Below are 20,948 nucleotides of genomic sequence, written 5' to 3'. Positions count from 1 at the left end.
GCTGCAACAGCCTTGCTAAAAATAACCCTCTGCTGGCTTTTACTGTGCTGCAGTTTACATAAACCCTTTGGGGGAAGGGGAATCTTGCAGAGCACCCAATGCACATCACAGCCTTCACAGAAAATTTACTGGGCAGCCAATATGTTTCAAGTGTAAATTACCATCCAGACACTGAACCCCCTCACTTGCATAATGAATACACTTCAGTTTAGCTTTAATAGGATATCCTTCTTTGAGACTTAATTACAAGTACAGTTAACTCAGTACTATATTTAACTGCAACAACTGATTTTAGCACCTTTCAGCTACAAAATTTATGTATACTATACTACAGAGTAGTCAGTTCAAAAATGGTATTTCAAATCACAAAACTTCTCACTGACATCCTGCCTACAATGTAGTTCTCAGTCAGATGTAAAATTAGCTAGTGATTTCTTTAAGACTTAGTCACATATATTAAGAAGTACTTAAAAAATACTACAGTGCAGCTTCAATTTGATAAAACTTGTTCACCTAACATAAGCTTAGCCTATTTTTCTGTGTTCAGCCTGCTTCCTGAAGTAAGGGTTTTATGACCATGTTCTCTGCATGCAAGCACATGGTCTCAATAAACTTTTGAGCCTGCTGGTAAATTTATAGCAAAGGTACTGCAGAGACATCTTTGTCAAGGGTCTCTCAGAAATAATAAATTCAGCAATACTTGTGAACACAGACAAAAGAAATGTAAAATCTAAGTTCCTAGCAAAGGCTTGGGTATATCCTCAAACAGTGGAGCTCACAGAAGAGGAAAAGAAGGGACAGAACATATGAGTCAGTAGCATTGAGTGCTCCCTCTCCCTGGGACTGGCAGTGATGTATGTGCAGCATTTCAGCCTAGGGAATAATTGAGAATCGAACCTGCTGCTTTCAGATTGTACCAGTAAATGTAGTGGCCTCATTTCATCTTTGTATCAGAAATTTTCTGTTGCCTCTGATCTTTCAGAACACTGTTGCTTCTAATGCTCTTTGCAAAGCAAATCTTTAATGAGGTTTTACAGTATCTTCTTAGGTCTTATCTTGATAAAACTATTTTCCTAATTGTTGTCTTCTAATCATGAAATGTTCCTTTCCACAAGCCATACAGCTTGAGTGACCACAATTCTCAGAAAAAACAACCTAGGAGCTGTTGCACTTGCTGACAGCAAATCATCAGAAATGGCAGATATAAAGGATAAGCAAAAAGTTCCAGCAGCTACTCATCCACATATGGGTCGCACCTGCTCCAAGTTCACTGCCATCAGAGCAGGTCCTTTCAGCAAGCCACTTCTGCTGGAGTAGCATTTACCTGGGCTTCCACTGCAGCAGCCAGACCCGATGGGTACCCCTACACCAGCACCCTGCAGCAAGACCAGTATCAGCCATCCTGGCATTCCTGCCACCAAACCCATCCGGGGAATACCAATCTGGCTGTTACACAGGTAATGCAAAAGGGATGCAATCACCACCACACTCTTTCTATTCCTCAAGCATTTATTTATAGCTTGCCCCGTATTTTTTGCCTGCAGATCTTCCTCCTTCAGGAAGGATCCCTAGAGAAGACAGCTCCAGCCTGTATAGAAGTCTTTTATTCTGCTTGTTTCTGTATCACACTGAACTGTTTGTTCAAATCGCAGCTCAAAACAAACCTCATTCAGGGCTTTTTCGGTTTGCACAAAGGGAGGTTGCAAAATCAAGGGAGGAAAGGGTGAGTGAAAATTAATTGTCAGGAACTAGCAGAAGTTTTAACAGTTGCTTTGATTGATTCTCCACTTGACAGCAATGGTTTCTACATCACTATGGTGTTCCAAGACCACTATACCGTTAATTCTGATGCTAACAATTCAAGACATTTGCTCTGTTTTTTAAATAGTTATGGAGATTTAATAGTAAAATAGAGCACTGTTTAAAAAATTCATAGGTTAACCCCTAGGGGTATGACAACCTTACAGAGCTCACACAAATGCAACTCCCCCCTCTTATTTTAAATTCTCATCCCAGCTAATTCAAATATACAGACTGTTACCTGCCTTCACAAACCACAGAGGATTTAAGGATACCTGACACAATCTATTTCGCTGTCTCAAATTTACTCTAAGTTTGGAGAAGTAAGATTAAGGAAGTTTCACCTGCAGTAAGTAATTATTTTTAGGGTGAATTGGTTGCAATTTTCCTACCATTTAAAAGTACATTATGTGCTTAGTGAAAAAAAACAACCAAAATACAGAAAAAAGGGCAATACTAGCTGCAACAGCCTCAGATGGTGAAAGCAACCAGAGAATCTTGAGCTTTCAGCAGTAATGCAGCATTGTCGATTGTCTTTCTGAACATATCAAACCATGTCAAATGTTGGGCCTCCCTTGTGGTAAATGCACCGACTGTGTGTTTATCAGCTTTGCAACAGCACCCTGGTACGGTGTTTACTACAACAGTGAGATCCCCTCACTCCAGGAATGTATGGCATCACTTGCGGATGAAAGGCTGCTCAGCATCACACCAAGGAAATCTGTGCACTCAGTGATATTTGTGAAACCTGCTGTTAATGAATTAACTCCCAGCAGGAGAAACTCTGTCTGCTTTAAGAGAGTTCCTATAAGGATGAATCCAGGCTATTGAATTTTTCTTAATCTTTACAATCATGAAAGAAAAATAAAATTGTGTAGTAATGCTGTGTTAGCAGCAGTGGTCAATGATCTTGTGTAACAGTGCAACATGCTGATTTCTTTGTCAGGTCTATAACAACACCAATTAATCACTCAAACTGGACTGTTTACTGAGTCAGGGTTTTGAATGCACACACAAATTTTTGTTTACTAATATATTATTTATGTGGAAATTACTAATCATTTCAATTATATAAAAAAATATTTATTATGTCTTAAAACTTAACAAGTGACCAAAATAATCAACCCTACACATCTCCTTGATTAAAGCTGGAAACATTGCTTTTCAAGGAGGAAAGAATGGGGAAACTATTGCCATTAAAATGAAGAAATTCATAGAAGTTTAATTAATAGGAAATGACTTGTATTCCATCTCTTGCTGCACTGCATTTCCAGTCTTCCTCTTCACCCACAAAACAACTGCAGTTGTGTCTGAATTTAAGCAAACCACACTGACACAAGAAAAAAGCAGAAATGTGGACAGGTATCAGAAATATGCCGACTAAGAATTTCCAGATATTGCTGAACCAAAAAGACCTGGAAGTAGTTACAGAAATGTGCACATGATGCTTGCTTTAAAAAAAGGCCTAGACTAATTTATTTTATCTTTTTGAATTAGCAAAGTCAGGTCTCAAGCATATTTTGTCTTTTATATATGTAATTCATTGGTTAAAATGTCTAAAAGATTATTATGCCTGCATCACCAAATGATTTATCAAAAGTCAGTGTGCTGTTTTTATCACTAGTAACAAGGAACCTGTTATTCTCTTTAGTAAATTATTTTAAACTCTGTGTTAATTAACTCTGAGTACAGGCAAATGATCAAGAATTTGGGCTGAGTAACTTTGCAGCATTCTAAACTGCAGACAAATACTTTTAGTACAGAATTATCTTAAGAAGTTGCAGCATTCTTAGGTTTATACAGTAGTAGTTACTCATACATTCATATTCTTTAATAACTGCAACTTTGGGTTTAAAGCAGATTACTGAAATGAGTTCTGAGCAAACTAGTGGCTGCACTCAATGCAGTATTCTGCACAGCTAACTGCAATGTCAATATCCTTGTTCTTGAGTCCTATCTTTGTGACTGTCTTTATGTGTATTTGCCATTCAAAATGAAACTTATCTGTCACAGAAAAACAGCAACCTACTGAACGAATCATGTGGGTGTCTACTTAGATCACAGATAAAACATACTCTTTTATGGATAGATTTTATATAAATAAAAGGTTAACAATACGTGTCTAAGTCTCAAAAATCCTCCTGTGTGCATAACTTACATGTGAATTTGTTACTGAAACCAAGAAATACCTGTTGTATGAGCAAATGTTCCATCTGCATGTGAAAGTAAATTAACAAATTAAGAAATGAACACCCATTTCCACCTCATCAGGCATCCTTGAACACTTGTAATATGGTTTATGTTTATCCTTAACTCTTGCAGTCCTTGGTTGAAGGACTGGATCAAGAAATTGGGGAAAAAGTTCCAACCCGTCTTTTTCACGCTCTTTAGATTAGGTCAGCCCTGCTTCCACTTGAAGGCCAAGCCTTAATATTTACAACTAGTCACAAACAGGACTAGTGCCACATGCAGCCAAAGGCCAAAAAAGAACACACGCATTAAAAGATGTGCGGAACAAATGAGAAACAAATGCAGCAAATGAATGAAGATGATGGGTGTGAGGGTTACAAGTGGCAGTGTGAGTTGAAGGGGAGGCAGAAATTGGATTCCTGGAGCAAAGGATTAAACTATTTTGCAATAATTCAGAATGATGTGGTGGGCATCAACACACCCCTGCAAAGCCTGCAGTGTGACTAAAGTACTCACATTTTGGATTTGTAAAGGTCCTTCTGCCATTATGGCTCATCGCTTTTAGTAGTTTCACTTATCAGTGCTCCAAATTTCTAAGACTTAAGCAGGCTATTCCAGGACACTTTTTGTTTTATCTTGCTTCATAATGGGATGCAATTTATTTTGAAGACAGAAGTCTATCTGGGGTTGAGTGTAGCTTGAAATTCTGAATTTATGATTAGCTATGACAACAGTGGGAACATGTGTTGGATTCATAAACCATTTACTGGCTAAATTTAGGTAATCTGGTTTTCACAGCGCTTGCCAGCAGGCACATCGCTGCTACTGACAGTCAGCAAGGAAGGGCAGGAACAGTGATCAGTTTGGTGTAATTCAGCCTCTTATATATTTGGATTCATTTTGTTGGTAGTGACTCCACTGAAGTCATGCAAAGACAGGAGTTTACTGTGCCTCCCATCATTTACAGCAAACTATTTCTGCACCTAATACCACACCAGACTGCAGAGAAAATACAATCTGTGCTGTATTTTTTTTGCAATTGAAATTTAACCTTGTTTAAAACATGGTTCTCTATTCCCTCGGGCTGAAGAAAAGTACAAGAAAGATTCTAACTCAGCTATCTCGAAGTGCTGTAGAATAAAGTAAGGTTGGTTTTATAATCAAAACTAAGGATTAGAAAGATGATCTGAGTCTATTCTGTGGCTTGCCAAAGAATTCACACAGCAGTAGGCAAACTCACCAGTTTTAGATCAGCAAAAGGGGATGTGAATACTATCCTTCCTCATGGGAATGTTTTACAATATAATTGTTACTGTCTGTAAGAAGCTCCAGTATGCCAGGAATACAGGCCAGGGAAATTCCTGTCCTGCTTAACGTGAGCACACAGACTGCGCTTGCAGAGCTGGAGGGGACAAGAGCAACTGATCTGCCAAATTCAGAGTGGAAAGAAAGTAGAGAGTAAAAATAATATGAAACTGGACTAACAGTAGTAGCACTGACACATCAGCTCCTATTTAAAAAGGTGAGACTTTCAGCAAGCTCACTTTACTACACATTTCATGAAGGGAACTTTGTCATGAAGTCCAATCAACATGAAAGAAAATCATTAACTACTCAGATCTGAGCTCTTAATTGCTCTCTACAAGTCAGCAAAACTAGAAATAAAACACACCATAAATCTCAATAAAAATATAAAACATTTACAACCCATAACAAATTATAAATGTAAAAAAACAGCATGTCCACATCTGCTGATCCTTTCACATCCCTGCACAGCAGTCGGCTAATAGCTGCACTCCCCTCCTTTCTTTGATAAGTATTTGAAAAACAAACATCTTAAAAAATACTCCTCATAAAACTCTTCTGGAGCAGCCTGGCCCAGTTTCAAGCGATCAGAGTGGCTCTGCCGGGGCTGAAGTTCGAGAAACGTGACTCTGCACCTAGTCCAGTCACCTCCCCGAAATGGCAGGCGGCAAGAGAAAAGCCGGCTCAGGCAGCAGCAGGAAATAGCGTGAGAATGGGCTCCCTCATGGTACTTCCAGCCCTTCCTGATAGCGCAGGGTGTGAAATGAGCTGCAAAGGCTGTCTCTCACATTATTTCCTTTTCCACCCCAGCCAAAACCAGGAAGCACCAGCTAGGAGACATGGAGAGAAAGCATAACGTAAAATGAAGCACAAACTCAAACGGGTGGTCAAAGGGCCTAATTAAGAGAGGCGGGGGGAGGAGGTGGATCAAAGATCTGTGGGCACAGTTTACTATTAGTGAGTTTAGAAAAAACACTAAGAGGTCTGTGTATCCACACTTTGCTTTCCACCTGCCACATAACTAATCCAATGGCCACTGACACTGAAGCAATTTTCTTCAAGACATCTGCAGACTTCGGGTCAAATGTTACAGGATGGTTCCGGCGTCCTTCATGCCACAAAGAGCACATTTGTGTGGGAGGGATCCTACCTACTGCGACTACTCTTCTGTGTGTTTGTGAGGCTCCTCATATGAAAACAGAGGTAGAACTATTAGCAGTTAGAGAACTTCAAAGGGATCATGTTTCTTTATATTTGACAGGAGGCATAGATTTGACAAACAGGTCTTGGCACATTACAGTGGAAATGGCTCCTATATTCTTCTTATTAAGTAATATATTCTAAAAAAATGCAACTCTGTGCCTTCAGGGAAGAAATATAAAGGATGGTAAATCATTTATTTATCACCATTGAGGTTTTCTATATCCAAGGCACTTCTGCATTCTTCTGTTTATTATTAGCCAGGAGCAGTATCACATGGCAGCTTCAGCACAAACATTTGTTTTCTTCTGTATACATCCCCACAAGATGCAAGAGCATCGATATTTGGTCTCCTCTTAGAAACTGCTCCCTTCTCAAAGATAAAACACACTCCTCTTGGATAGAAAATGGTGACAACCTCTCAGATCATATTGTTCTAAAAGCAGAATTGAAATTAAATACTTGGCTAAACCCAGTTAATAAAAGGGAAACGGTCTCCTCTACTTTCTCTGCCTCTCAAGACTGTAAAATACGCCTGGGCAGGAAGTACAGTAAAGCTCACGATGAGCAGAGGCAGCTACTCTTTCAAAACGAACAGGGTTCCTCTTTAGTGACATTTTCATTTTCATTTAGTGAGTGAGTCAGAGGACAAGGGGCAGGACAGCAGAAGGGCTCACCTGCAGATGAGGACAGTGGTCAGGCCTTTCAGCTTCACACCTCTAAAGATCCCAACTACAGTTTAAATCAAAAGTCAGGACAGCACCTGTGGGTTTTAGTAAAGCTGTCTCTTCTGAGCTAATGCAACCAGGAACTTGGTGGAGCAATGATAAAGCCAGGTATTAATGTTAACTTCTTATGGAGAGACATGGAAAAACTGTGGCAAGTCAGTAGGAAGTGTTGTAGATTAAGTTATTGCTCAGAAGCAGATGCCAGGTACCATTGCCAGACTCTCTAAATACCTACGTTCACGTTAATCAAGATGCAATGTTAGATTGAGAATTTTGTTTGCTCCCACTTTCCTGGGAGAGGACACGAGGCACAAAGTGGGTCCTCCCTGCCCTGCTTTATGAATCTAGGCCCCGCAAGAGTACAGCATCTTTCTTTTCAAGATACTCCAGCATCCTAAAGCTATGCCATACAGTCCTTAACTGACAGGATCTTCTGCTGGCCTATAGATAAACTACCTACACGGCAACCAGTTTTCATCCATGAAAAGCTGAGCTGTCAAAGCAGCAATATTGAACAGAAAGGAACTAGGTAAAGTCATTATGGCCTTCCCAGTACTTTACTGCCACCATCACACCATCAACAAAAGATGGAAACAGGCAGAGGGAAGGACTCATGCCAGTTCCCAAAGAACAGCAGGCAGGATGCCGGGTGCTGCTGCAACCTGCTGCCTGAACAGCTGCAACACAAGTAGACCATAAGGCCTGTAAAATGTACCTTGCAGACAGGCAGTACAGACCAGTCTCTAAACTCAAGACCCCTTGAAGAAGCTGCACAGACATCTCTAGCAGGTCTGGCAGAAAAAGAAATTATTCGCATTTTGATATTAACATTTCTGAAAGACAAACAAAGCCTTCTAAGATACTCACTCCTTACTGCTCCCAGAGGCCCCGCAAGAGTATAGCATCTCATTTACACAGAAATAATGTAATATGCTTTACAATCAAATTGAATAATAGAATTATGAAATATTTTTAGGAGGCAGCAGCAACAGTACTTCAGAAAAAAAAAATTAGCTGTAACTTGTCAGCAAGGTACAAGGTTTATTTTCAGCTCAACAGTCCATGATGTAGAATTAAGCATTCCACTAGATGGAGCAGGATGGTAAAACCATCATAAAGGCCATTCCCTTGCTGCCCCATGAATGAGTCCATGTCTAGCAATCAGGGATGATAAGAACTTCTGTGCACGCAGAGCAGGACAAAACGTGATCCTCTTCCAAAATAGGGCAACACAAAACCTCCCTAGTGCTTAACAGTATTTACTTCTTCCTGTCACAGTAGCTGACTATTAACAAACACTGACCAGAAACAAACAGAAAACTAAACACTACCAGAAACAAAACTATTTTTCTCCCACTTCTATCAGCTTTAAACCAGGAAGCCAAAATTTACTGGATAGCTGTCAGAAAATTAAAATCCTGCAATGTTTTTTATTTTGTAGCAACTGAACTTGCAAAAAGATCCACACCAAATGGTCAAACATTAGTCACTTCTGCAAAAGACACATCAAACAAATTCACACTGGAAACAATGGCAAAACTTCAAAGAGGCTCCTAAAGACCTGGAGCTGTGCAAGTCATAGTAAAATTATCTCCCTGGTCTCTTTTCAAACAGAGCTAATTGTCAATTTACCTGTACATCTACCTAAACCTTACACATTTGGTTTCACCAAATGTTTTCTAAGAGATGAAGTAATAGGCAAACTGCACCATCCTGTGAAATGAGAAACCTGCATTTCCTTGACCATTAAACCTTATTTTAGCTTCTCTATAAAAAGTAAAGAGAACATAAACTAACAAAGAACCCTTTTAACCATTAATATTCCAGGTTTAAGTCCTGCAGTTCTTGAGTATGTACAACAGAAATGACACAGATGGTCACAATTATTACAGACATCTTGCCATAAAACAATTCTAAACCATATTATTTTGCTGTAATACGCAATATGTGATAACTGCAAACATGGAGCGGTCTCTAATTATCACAGTGGCATAAACAGCAAAAGAGAATCACACTCAGACATGTGCATGAAGGCACACTAGCAGAAGTATCGGGGACTGATCACAGGCTGCTGCCCATGATTGTTGCTGCCATCTCTTGCTTTCAGAGAAACAAACTACACTAAACAAAAGCTATAAACATGGGCATGTTTCACACCAACTTACTTCCCCAACTCAATACAACTTGCTGCACTATTTGAAGCTGTCATTTGGAAAAGAACTGGTCTAAGTGGAAGAAGCACGAAATCTAACCTTTAAGACAGTGTAACTGTCCACTGCCTAAAGGTCCCTGCCTGTATTAAGACCGTTTGGAAGCATTTGCAAGGTTTTCAGTACAGATATCACTGTCTAACTTAACACTGTTTTCCTCCGCCTCTCTGAAGAGGCTATTACCAAGACTTGACCGCACAGCATACATTTCCTTCCCAAGGCAAGGAAAAGTAAGCATCAGGACGATCCGAATCACTGTTACTAACATTCAGTTACAATGTTTATATGTAGCAGTCAGTACAGAGCAAAACAGAAGCAATACTCACTACTGTGCACAATCAATCAGTTGATATTCATTAGATCTCTCATAGCAGGCTTTCACACCTTCGTCTTGCCAAAGTGTTTTCGTATGTTCATAAAACTCCTGAAAGAATAAAACCAGTATTAGCAAAATGGATCATGTATGAAGAGAGATGGAAATGGGTAACATTGGACTCTTCTCCCACGTAACTAGCAGTAGGATGGGAAGAAATGACCCCAAGTTGTGTCAGGCCACATCTAGGAAACACCTTTTTTACTGAAAGAACAGTCAAGCATTGGAAAAGACTTTCCAGGGAAGTGGGAGTCACCATCCCTGGAGGCTTTCAACTGAAACAATCCAATGATTCTATCTTGGTACTGCACTAACGAACAGTAACCAGTAGCATATTAACTAAAACTTCAAACATTTTTCAGAGCCTAACTGCAAGCTCATCTGGCTTTCTTAGGTGTTTTGAGTTCAACATTCTGTAACACTTCAAGAATTGCTCCTCAATTGTTTTGATTGAGTTCAGCTATATATTTTAAAACTTGTTAGCTTTTCTTTAGTTATGACTCATTTTTTACTTTTAATAATGAATACTATTAGGTAATATTTGTTAATTCACAACTCCACTGCATTTTCTATTTATTTGGCTGACAGGATTATTTTTTTCTTCAGTGAAACACTACTTCAGCAATTCTTACTTAAAAGGTAACAAATTGTTAAGTTTTACTTCACTTCCAGGTTAGTGAGGGTCTTTGGGAACTATACAGACATCTGTACTTTGCTTATCTCAACGTATTTGCAGAATTTGTTCTCTTACAGTGTAAAAAGGTATCAATACAATGACACAAAGCTAGATCGTGTTTTGTGTTAACCTTAAAAAAACAAGACACAAAAGCACACAGCCAAGACTTCAGGGCTTCCATTATGCTGAACCTGGAACAGAAGCACAAAACACAACCAGTAACCTGTTCTTTTTTGTATATAAAAGATGCCTTTGGCTCCAACAGAGGTGTGTGAAGACATAACTGTGTGTCTGGCTGTTGGTATCAGAACTCTGAAGAGACCCAGAAAGAACAGAAGCAGCCCACTGACTTAAATACACACACTACTGTGGGCACGACTTTTATCAACAAGCATGGACTCACCATGACTCTCTGAACTTGGGAAGTGTTTTGGACTAAATATTTTTATTTTAAGTGGCTCAGATAACTCACTCTAAATCAGCTTTTCTGCATCCAGGACAGGACATGATCTTTTAAAAAGTTGCTTTATATATATCCGATTTATCCCTTGACTCCTCCTGCTTTAAGTGGAAGTATTTTAAAGAAAAATAATATAGAATAATTGAATATTTTAAGTAGCCACTTTACTGCTTCAAGGTTCTTCCATTAACTTAAACTTTGGAATCACTCCCTCTCTTGGGCTATCAGGCTCTCACGTTCTTTTACTATCAATTTAGTACAAAGACAGGGGTCACAGCCAAATGTGACTTTCAAGGTCTCACTTGAAAAAAAAAATTAAAAAGTAATTTTCCCACCAGAATGTTAACACACCTAAACTGTACCAGCACAGAATAGACTTTAAGTGGTACCTTACAGATACAGAACAGTGTCTTAGAAGTAAATTTAATGATGTAGATTTTCAGATCATCCTCTTTTTAGCAGGTATGAAACTCATATGTGATTACATGATCATGGGATTTTGATCATCAACCATTGAAAGAGCTGCACACACAAACTATAGAGTAAATGCACACTATGCATCTAAAAAACTGTCTATGGTAAAATGTTCCAGTGTCTTCTAAAAAGACTACAAAGTTTATATGTAGTAGTCGATGTATCTTTTCAGTTTGTTCCCCCCTGAGCAAAAAGACCAGTTAAATTTCTTCCTTTTACTTGATTTTTAGTATTTGTACATTGTACAACCATTTGCTGTGAAGCACTGTAAAAGATGACACAAAATTTTAATTCCGGCCAGCACTTTCCTTTCTCCCACTCCTGGAATTATGCTCATTGGATACTTCCATTTTGAAGGGTTTAATTTTTTTTGCAGTTGAAGGACTGTCAATTACCTTCAATCTCCCACTATATCACAGCATAGTGAGGAAAGTCGAAAAGGAATAGGAAGAAAAAGGACAGAACGGTAATTATCTTGAATCTCACCATATTTGAATAGAATTCACATCAGGGTGGCTCTATATATTTATTTTTCAAAGTAATAATAGTCTAATACAGAAAAATTTATGACTTGCTCAACTAACTACTACAGAGGTGAGAAAAAGAAAAATGGAATTGAAAATCCTTTGAGATTTTTTTTGCTCAGCAGCAGCTGATTCAAATGAATGCATATCATTTACATTTCTCACCTAATCAAGGTATCTTACACCAGACTTCAGTTAATTATTTGGCAACATATAATTCTAAAATAGCCATCTACTTCAGCATCTGCCAAGTCAACCATCTCCAAATATACCCCCAAACACTCACTTGATCCTCCATTACAGTATATGAGTAATTAGCAAATTTTACAGAAAATGCAGTAAAACAGAATTTCTTCATCTGCTACAAAGGTACAGTTAACCATGAAGACAAGCAGTGCCTTAAGAAATGGAAAGTTGCAGCACAGTAAAACTCTGTCTCAGTTTTGTGTGCAGAAATCCTTCCTCCTTAACTGTTCCTCACTATAACTATGACATTCTGGCAGAGAACTGATTAAAGCAATTACTTCAAACAATTTTCAAACTCCATCATACCTTGTGAAGTAACCTTTGGAGCAGTTTCTGCAATCTGACTCTTAAAGTGGGATGAAAAGTAAATCCAGTTCCCAGCCCTAGCATAAACACATTGATAATAAAAAGCCTAGGATTTAGTTTAACAGAACAATTAAATATTGTTCAGAAGAGTCCTCCCTATACTTTGAGGGCAGTCCTTAACTTCTAAAAGATGTGGATTACAGTAACAGGATAACAATCAGTGTTTGTTCTTTGTTAGGCCAAATTAGCAATAAAATACTTAATATTGCCCTTATGCCTGTCTTACTAATCTGAACTATAACCAGCAATACTTATGCAATCTTTCCAATATGGTTATTAAATTCTTTTTCCATCCCACAAGGACAGTTAAGCCACATTCTTTGAACTTTTTACTGGCATTTCAAAATGCATAATAATGAGTAATAGATTATTATACCGAGACACTGGAGGATTTTGAAGGTGTTTTTTTTTTCCATCTTCTTTTATTGTTCGATTTAGTAGATTTTGTTTTTAAAACTGAGCTACATGATTTATGACAGCCAAATATGAAGGCTTTTTATTAATAAACAACCTTCTTTTTTAAGCCACATCAACCATATCCTCACACATTTGAGGACTAATGCTGACTCAGCTTGCACAACTCTAAATTAGAAAGGTGTCCACCAAAGAAAAGCCAGAACCAGGCTTGTAGAGTTCCACCTTTGCTTTATTAAGAAGTCTACATATATTAGTGACTGATTTTTGAATTAAGACATAGTAGCTAGCTGCAAAAAAATAACAGATTCTCCCTCCTCCCTAATACACCTACACTAACCACAATTCTGAAATAATATTTAAGAAAAAGACTAACATAAGAAATCCTCAGCATCCCATTTGAGTCATGGAATGTAGCCTGGGGCTGCTCTCTGGGAAGGCAAGTAAAACCACAAGATTTGTTATGTATTTAGGTAAAACTGGGGCTTTAGAGGCCTCTAGAAAAAAATCAAGTTAGCAGTAGGGTTGGTTGGTTTTTTTGGAGTTAAATAGCTATAATTTGTATGAGATCTCTAAAAATAATTAGTTAGGAAACAAATTAACTAAAAGTAGCAGGCAAGTTTCCTGGAAAGAAATAGCCAGAAAACTAGTCCTTACATGTCTGGTTCTTGTTTCCACAACACTGATTCATTTGCTGGCACATTCTAATATAACAGACTCTACAGCAGCATCAACACAGGTTTCTCTTGTACTATAAAATGGAACTCCTAACAAAACAGCTAAAATAAACAATAATACTAAATAACAATTTGCGTTGAGATGACATCCCACAATAAACAAGATTTAAATGCTAGGTTCCAAATGATACACATGGTATTTGTTAAGTACAGTCATATTATCCATTCTTGCCCTATGCCTATTTGAAACTGAAAAAAGAAAAGTGTTTGATATTTTCCACTTAAAAAAAAAGAAATGCTGCAGTTAAACAATACACACCCAGGATCCTGTTTAAGCTGTATAGCTGAAGCTGTGCAAAGCAACAAAAGTCAACAGAAGTGATGACAGCATGGCATCACCAAGGAAGGTGAGAAGTGATCTCTTCCTAAGTTTTATGTCAAGATTGCAGCATTTACCATGAGACCAGACTTTACACTTTTCAGAGCACTACCATGACCCTAAAAAGGGAGAAATTCTTCAGTAGAACACACAAGGATGGCAGCTTTAACACAAATCTGAACAGAACAAACAAGGCTTGACTTTGAATGTGTTCAGGCGGGGCAGAGGCATAGTTGGAATTCTGAGCACAATCCCTAACTTAAAGGCTATGTTTCTGTGAAACTATCAAAAACTCTGAGAAAAGCCAGTGAGTAAACTTCTGGTCTTACTTAGTTAACTGAAGTAGCAAAGACCATGACCTGCTGATGGTGAGGACCTCACCTCTCATCACACTGTAATAGCATGGTACTTAAAAAGCCCTAGAAATGTATTTCTGTTATGTTTTATTTATTAGATGATAGTTCCTTCACTTGCTCAAAGCCTCCCAATACAACCAGTCAATAGGCAACACCTGTAAATTGCTTGTATTCACCTACAGGAACCTACGCAGACCTCTAGAGAAACAACCCATCAGCCGAAATGATCACATGAAAGAGGTGCTTGGAAAAGACCACTTTGTTTCAGAAAGAGCTGACTGACAGTTCTGGATTAGAAAAGGGGCAATGCAGAATCTAAGCAAGTTTAAAACCTACTTGCATTAGAAGATTCCAGCAAATTATGTAAGTGATGGCAGGTAAACAGTGAGTTTAAGACTCAAATCAGAGAAACTGTTAAAGAACTTGGAGGTTGAGCACTTCGGTTGTTCAAAATAATAATTCTCAAGACATAAATTCCAGCCTGGGAAAAAAATAAAGGAACCAGTATCAGCTTTTCAGAGGCATTCTAAAAGGATAAAATATGAGTAGAAAATGAGAGAGAAGAACTGGACATACAGTCTGCAAGGTTTTGTTCCCTCCAGATATATAAATACTCAAGAGACTTAAAAAAAATGCTTATGAAGCAATGTTTTATAGATATTAGGATGTTGGCAGGGACCAACATTAGCACAGTTCTTGCCACTACAACACCATGTGCACAGGAACCTTAGCATGGACATGCAACATTACCTTTTCTTTGTGAAATACAATCTAGGGTGGATCTGTCATTAGAACAGTTTATTTACTAATTCCAGCAGAAGCAAATGCCACTGTAAAAATCCCTTGCCTACCGAAAGGTGTGTACGACCATTACACAATGTTGTGGTTAGAACTGGGATTCAGTTCCTGGGCAAAGTTCACTGTCCCATGGAGTTGCACATTTCATAATAAGAGTTTCAAATAGGTCATCCGCTTACAAACCTAATGATTAAAGGTCAAACCAAACCAACTCCTAACTGTAAAATTGTCTCTTGGAGGACATTTGCTTCCTGATGTGTTCAACTTGTAAAAATAACATTGACCACTGGTTTCAAACCGCTCTACAAACCTACTCTGCACATGAACTTTGTTTTCATGACTGTCCAGCACTTCTGCTGCATTCCACTAAAACTGCATCAGAACATGAACCACATGGTCACTGGACGGCTGAGCAGCACAGTGTATTCCAAGGCAAACTGCACAAGTTGATTTTCTCCTTCCAGGATAGGTAAATACACAACACATAGATTTCTTTTTCATTGTTCATATCCAAAATTATGTGATTACTACTGACTGTAAAGGTCACGCAGAGAAGGAAATTGATGGCATCTTTTCATTCTCCCTGTGTTGGGGCAGGGATACTAGAAAGTGTTAAATTTGTCAAATCAGACAGTTTAATAAGCCACTTACTTGAATAGGGAAACATCTGCATTCCTAATGGTGTGAACAAGTGTTAATTATTGCTTGCTATTTTAGGGAGAATATGTCGATGATATCACAAAGGAAACACATACCTACAAATAGTTGAAGATATTCTCCAGTTACTGGCACGTGTCCAGAGCTGACTACAAAACTCTTTGGGAGAGGCCAGAGTACTCAGCACTTCCCATAATTGAGTCAGAAATATTTTCAGCAAGGATTCACACCTCATTATCAATAGTTTTTCATGCTCAGAAAAGAAGAACAATGCTGGAATATGTTTAGCTTAGGGTGTCTTCATAACTGGATGTGGTGGCAAAGAACGGACAATGGGAAAGGGAATTTTATATAAGGTGCTCCCACGAAGTTTGAACTTTTATTTTTCTCCTTGGTTAAAGAGTTTCAAAACACCACAGTATTTGAGAAATGTACCAACACACCATTCCATATCCATGATCTACAAAGTGCCTTTGTTAAAAGGCCTTGCAGCAAAGCATCAGACTACTTCCTTTTTATTTCTCCTTTCACAAGAACCTTAATCGCCACAGAAGCTTAATCTGCAGACACTAGAACACGACTCAGATTTAATCCTTTCACACAACTCCTATTTGAAGCATATCATGTTCATTAGGGAGAAGCACTCACTTCTGGCAAAAGCACTAAGGTGGAAGTTGGCAGATGTAGACTCCATTTTGTCAAGATTCCTCTGCAATTTTATACAGAGCAATCACGTTTCTCTGCTTCTTCAGAGTATGCTCACACATGGAAAGAGGGCAATTCACGCCTTAGTTTTTACTGGACCACTAAAGAAATGTCCTGTACACTCCAAAGGCAAACTGAAGTTCCTGACAACATGCTTGTTCTCTGACCATCAGGACTCTAACAGAACAGATGCCACCTTTAACAGCTTCAGTCTGCTACAGGCGAAACAGGTCTGTGGCAAGATCAAAACTCAGAGTCACACACAGCACACATATACAAGCAAATACCTGTTCATCCTCACATATTCATTCCCACGCGACCTCTTGCCAACTTCCATTCGAGTTTGACAAGGGAAAAGGTCTATGCTTGTGGATCTCTCTCAAGATTTAGGACCTGACATGTTTTTTAAATTCCATCGTAACTTCACACACTTCATAACACTCCCTTCTACCGTAAAGTTCATAACACTCCCTGTTGCTCTGCTCCATGTAAGAGTCTCCCTGTCGGGAAGTCACAAATGGCTGCTTGTGGAAAAGTAACTTCGCACAACTCAGCCATGCCACAGTATTTGGTACTGGAATAAAGAAAAACAGCTTTAAATTTAGAACTGAAGGATATGTAAAAAGAGCAGAGTATTCCACAGAATCAAAATATAAAATAGATCACAACATTTATCACTTTTTTCTTTTTAGCTTTTTTACTTTCATGCTCATCCAAGTTCATCCTATACTCTGATGACATGATGTAAATTAAAATACCAAAGTCATGTTTAGAAGCATGTTTACCATCACATTTCCAAGTCTTTGTACATCATAGTATGTCCCAAGGCACTTTTAATTGTACACTCAAAAAACATGTCCAGAGGGTAATCAGTACATTTATGTATTGCTTAGTCTGCATACAGCCCTTCAGAAACTCTTCTCAACTCACTGCATTACCAGATGGGCTCACTGGTAAAATTTTATTTCATAGAATCAACCAGGTTGGAAGAGATCTCCAAGATCATCCAGGCCAACCTATTACCCAGCCCTAGTCAATCAACCAGACCATGGCACTAAGTGCCTCATCCAGTCTTTACTTGAAGACCTCCAGGGACGGTGCCTCCACCACCTCCCTGGGCAGCCCATTCCAATGCCAATCACTCTCCCTGTGAAGAACTTCCTCCTAACATTCAGCCTAGACCTCCCCTGGCACAATTTGAAACTGTGTCCCCTTGTTCTGTTGCTGGTTGCCTGGGAGAAGAGACCAACTCCACCTGGCTACAATCTCCCTTCAGGTAGTTGTAGACAGCAATGAGCTCACCCCTGAGCCTTCTCTTCAGGTTAAACTACCCCAGCTCCCTCAGCTGTTCCTCACTGGGCTTGTGCTCCAGGCTCCTCACTAGCTTCATCACCCTCCTGGCTCATGTTCAGCTACTATCTACTACCAGCACACCCAGGTCCCTTTCTGCTCCACTGCTCTCCAGCCACTCTGTTCCCAGCCTGCTTGGCATTGTTGTGGACGAAGTGTAGAACCCTGCACTTAGCATTGTTAAATCTCATCCCACTGCCTGTCACCCATCTAGCCTGTCAAGGTCCCTCTTCAGTGCCCTTCTACCCTCCACACGTTGACACCTGCTCCTAACTTGGTGTCACCTGTAAACTTACTGATGGACTCAATTCCCTTGTTTGGAACATCAGTAACAGGATTGGGCTCAGCACTGGTCCCTGTGGCACACCTCTAGTGACTGGCTGCAGCACCATTCACTACCACTCTCTTGGCCCAGCCTTCCAGCCAGTTCTTGACCATATCAAAGTCAATCTGTCCAAGCCAAAAGATGCCAGCTCTGCCAGAAGCTTATTGTGGCAGACTGTGTCAAAGACTTTGCTGAAGTCTGCGTAGACTACATCGACAGCCTTCCCCGCATTCACCATCTATGCACACACCAGTACTTTGTGATAATCTCTTACTGTGATTAAAACCAGAAAATGCTGAAGAATTTCTATATTCAATTTATGCCTATATCCTGTTTAATTCAACTGACAGCTCTTCTATTTAAACAGAAATTGAATTAATCTGTTCTTGTTCTTTAAGATTGCTCTGAGGAAAACTAAGATCTATCAAGAGAAATACAGTCACAATTTCTTCAAATGAATTTCTAAACATGAACTTATGAACTTATAAATACAGAGGGAATTTACTGGATAAAAAGCACAAGTGAAAAATAAAGCATTGGCATTTATTTTAAATGCTAAACAAATCAATAATAAAGCAAAGCACTGGGTGTTTTTTGGTACTATAAAACAACTGCACTACAGAAAAACTGTGTAGATAATGTCAATGTCTGGATTCTAGATGCTCCAATTTAAGGAGATATTTTAGGGGCTTTCAACAGAACTGCATAAACACCTCAGTGAAAGCACTGCAGAATCCAAAAGGCACATTCCTTTAATTTTCTAGCCCAAGACAGCCTCACCTCATATGCATAGTATGTTTTATTTTATTGCATATAAACTGAAGCACAAGAAGTAATAGTATCCTCATTTTCTCTGCAGTTAGATACTGCTGTTTCTGCCAATAAATCTGGATTACCAGAGGGTGGGACAAAAGTTGTTCCTACCGATGTTGCCATATTTAAAAATCAAATCAGGTATAGCAAGAAATACTTCAGCAAACAAATCAAGAGACTAATCACTGTATAGAATACCAATGCTAATTAGCAAAGCTGCTTAGCTCTTACACTTCATCCCATTTCTGTTCATGGAAGTCAGAAGGGAGACTGACTTTTTTCCCTTCTTGTTTAAATACAGATGTACTCATGATTTAGCCTATATTTAAAGTCAAGGCACTGTAATATTACTGTTCTTTTTAAAGACTGGCCTAAATATGTAATTTTACTAAATACAGGCTTAACAGTTTATGAAATTCCTCCTACTGACAGATGCTGTTAGTTGATAGCTTTTTCCTTTCTTCAGTAAAATGAATTCTCAAGCTTCTTCCTAAAAACTAAAGCTTGGAAAGAAACTCTAACCCAAGGTAAAAACTAGGGGACTTAACCTATATTTGAGGAAAACAGACAAATCAATGAAAGCATGCAACTTTCACCAAGTTAAAATATGAACTGCAGACATAAATTATCAAAATCAAACCTACTGCAAAATACTTAAATTGGTATTTCTCAAACGTCACACTTAGTAGTTGGCATCCATGAAATATATTAATGCCTGATATGCAGTCTGTGCTACTTTTTCAAAACAGATGACTATTGTATAAATGGATATAAGCAAATTTTCTTTTTTCCAGTTTTAATATGAAATTAACCTATTTTTAACATCTGAATGGTATAGCAAACTAAATAGACCACAGCAATTAATTTTTCTACAGGATGCTACAAATAGTTTTTTCACTTCATAAAAGCCCAGGTTCCCAGTCAGTGCTTTGATTTCTGGAAAACTTTAGCAGTCAAAACACACAGAGCACAAATAGTTTTTACTTCAATAGCTTTACACTTAGATGTAAAAAAGAAAGAACTTCCCATACTAAAGCTTATTACTTAAAGCATGCACAGTTTCTAATTAGATATTTTATTTAAAATACTATAGATTAAAAAGAAAAATCAAGTTCTTCCCTGGAAATAAAAAAAAAAACCCTTTGCAGAAGAGCTGAAGACTTTATTTTGTGAACCAGAAGAATGAGAACCAGTAAAGCGCAAGGTGTTGAAAAGCTGTTTGCACTGAAATCACCTCCCAGCTGCTAAGGGGCACAGACACCTCAAGCCACAGCATTCACAACCTGGGCTGCCACAGCCTCTCCACCATGCACTACGGGCAGATGCTCCCAAGCACAGCTACATGGGCCACATGGGAGTACCAGGGTATCCCTGCACATCCCAAAGCTCTTCATTCCTGGTAAAAATTACTGCGACAACTGCATCACAAAAGGTGCCCATCAGAAATCTGCTTGGGAACTTAAAGGCTGAGTTTTGCAATAGTATTTGCTTTTACTTAGCAAAGCCTAGTCAGCAAATAAGTGAGATACTGCTTTATGCTTACACTCAATGTATTTTCATTCAAAGTATTCATTGTGTTAACATAATATTTCTTAATAAAATGCACAGCCTAAGTAAAACTTAGGATCCTAGAATCGATCAGGGTTGGAAGGGACCACAAGGAACTTAAGATACTGCACACTGAAGCTGAAAAGGAAAAACAATAAGAAAAAAATGTCGCTTTCATTAAACAGGTTGGCAATATCAGAACTTGCTAGCTATTGATTCATGATAATAAAATATTCATATCAGGCACCTATCCACATGGACAAAACCCAGAGGTTTCAGGAGATTCATTTGCAAATCATTACTAGTTCTGCTTGTTTTAATTATGAGAAACAGAAATTTCAGTGGCTGCCTGCCTTTGAGTCTCTATACTAAGA

At 38.6% G+C, this 20,948-nt stretch overlaps 1 protein-coding gene across 3 annotated transcripts in view; it reads right to left on the bottom strand.

The window, feature by feature from the left end:
* GNAS (GNAS complex locus) overlaps positions 1-20,948 on the bottom strand; it is a 156,243-nt gene that overhangs the window by 30,454 nt on the left and 104,841 nt on the right. For all 3 annotated transcript variants that reach the window (XM_064167932.1, XM_064167933.1, XM_064167934.1), the window contains exon 5: positions 9,760-9,857. In XM_064167932.1, coding sequence (XP_064024002.1) covers positions 9,760-9,857 — 98 coding nt within the window. The remainder of the gene's footprint in view (positions 1-9,759; positions 9,858-20,948) is intronic.

The sequence above is a fragment of the Pogoniulus pusillus genome, chromosome 29 (genome assembly GCF_015220805.1).
Source record: "Pogoniulus pusillus isolate bPogPus1 chromosome 29, bPogPus1.pri, whole genome shotgun sequence".
NCBI classification, from domain to species: domain Eukaryota; kingdom Metazoa; phylum Chordata; class Aves; order Piciformes; family Lybiidae; genus Pogoniulus; species Pogoniulus pusillus.
The sequence above is the reverse complement of the archived record's forward strand: the minus strand, read 5'-3'. Positions and strand labels throughout refer to the sequence as shown.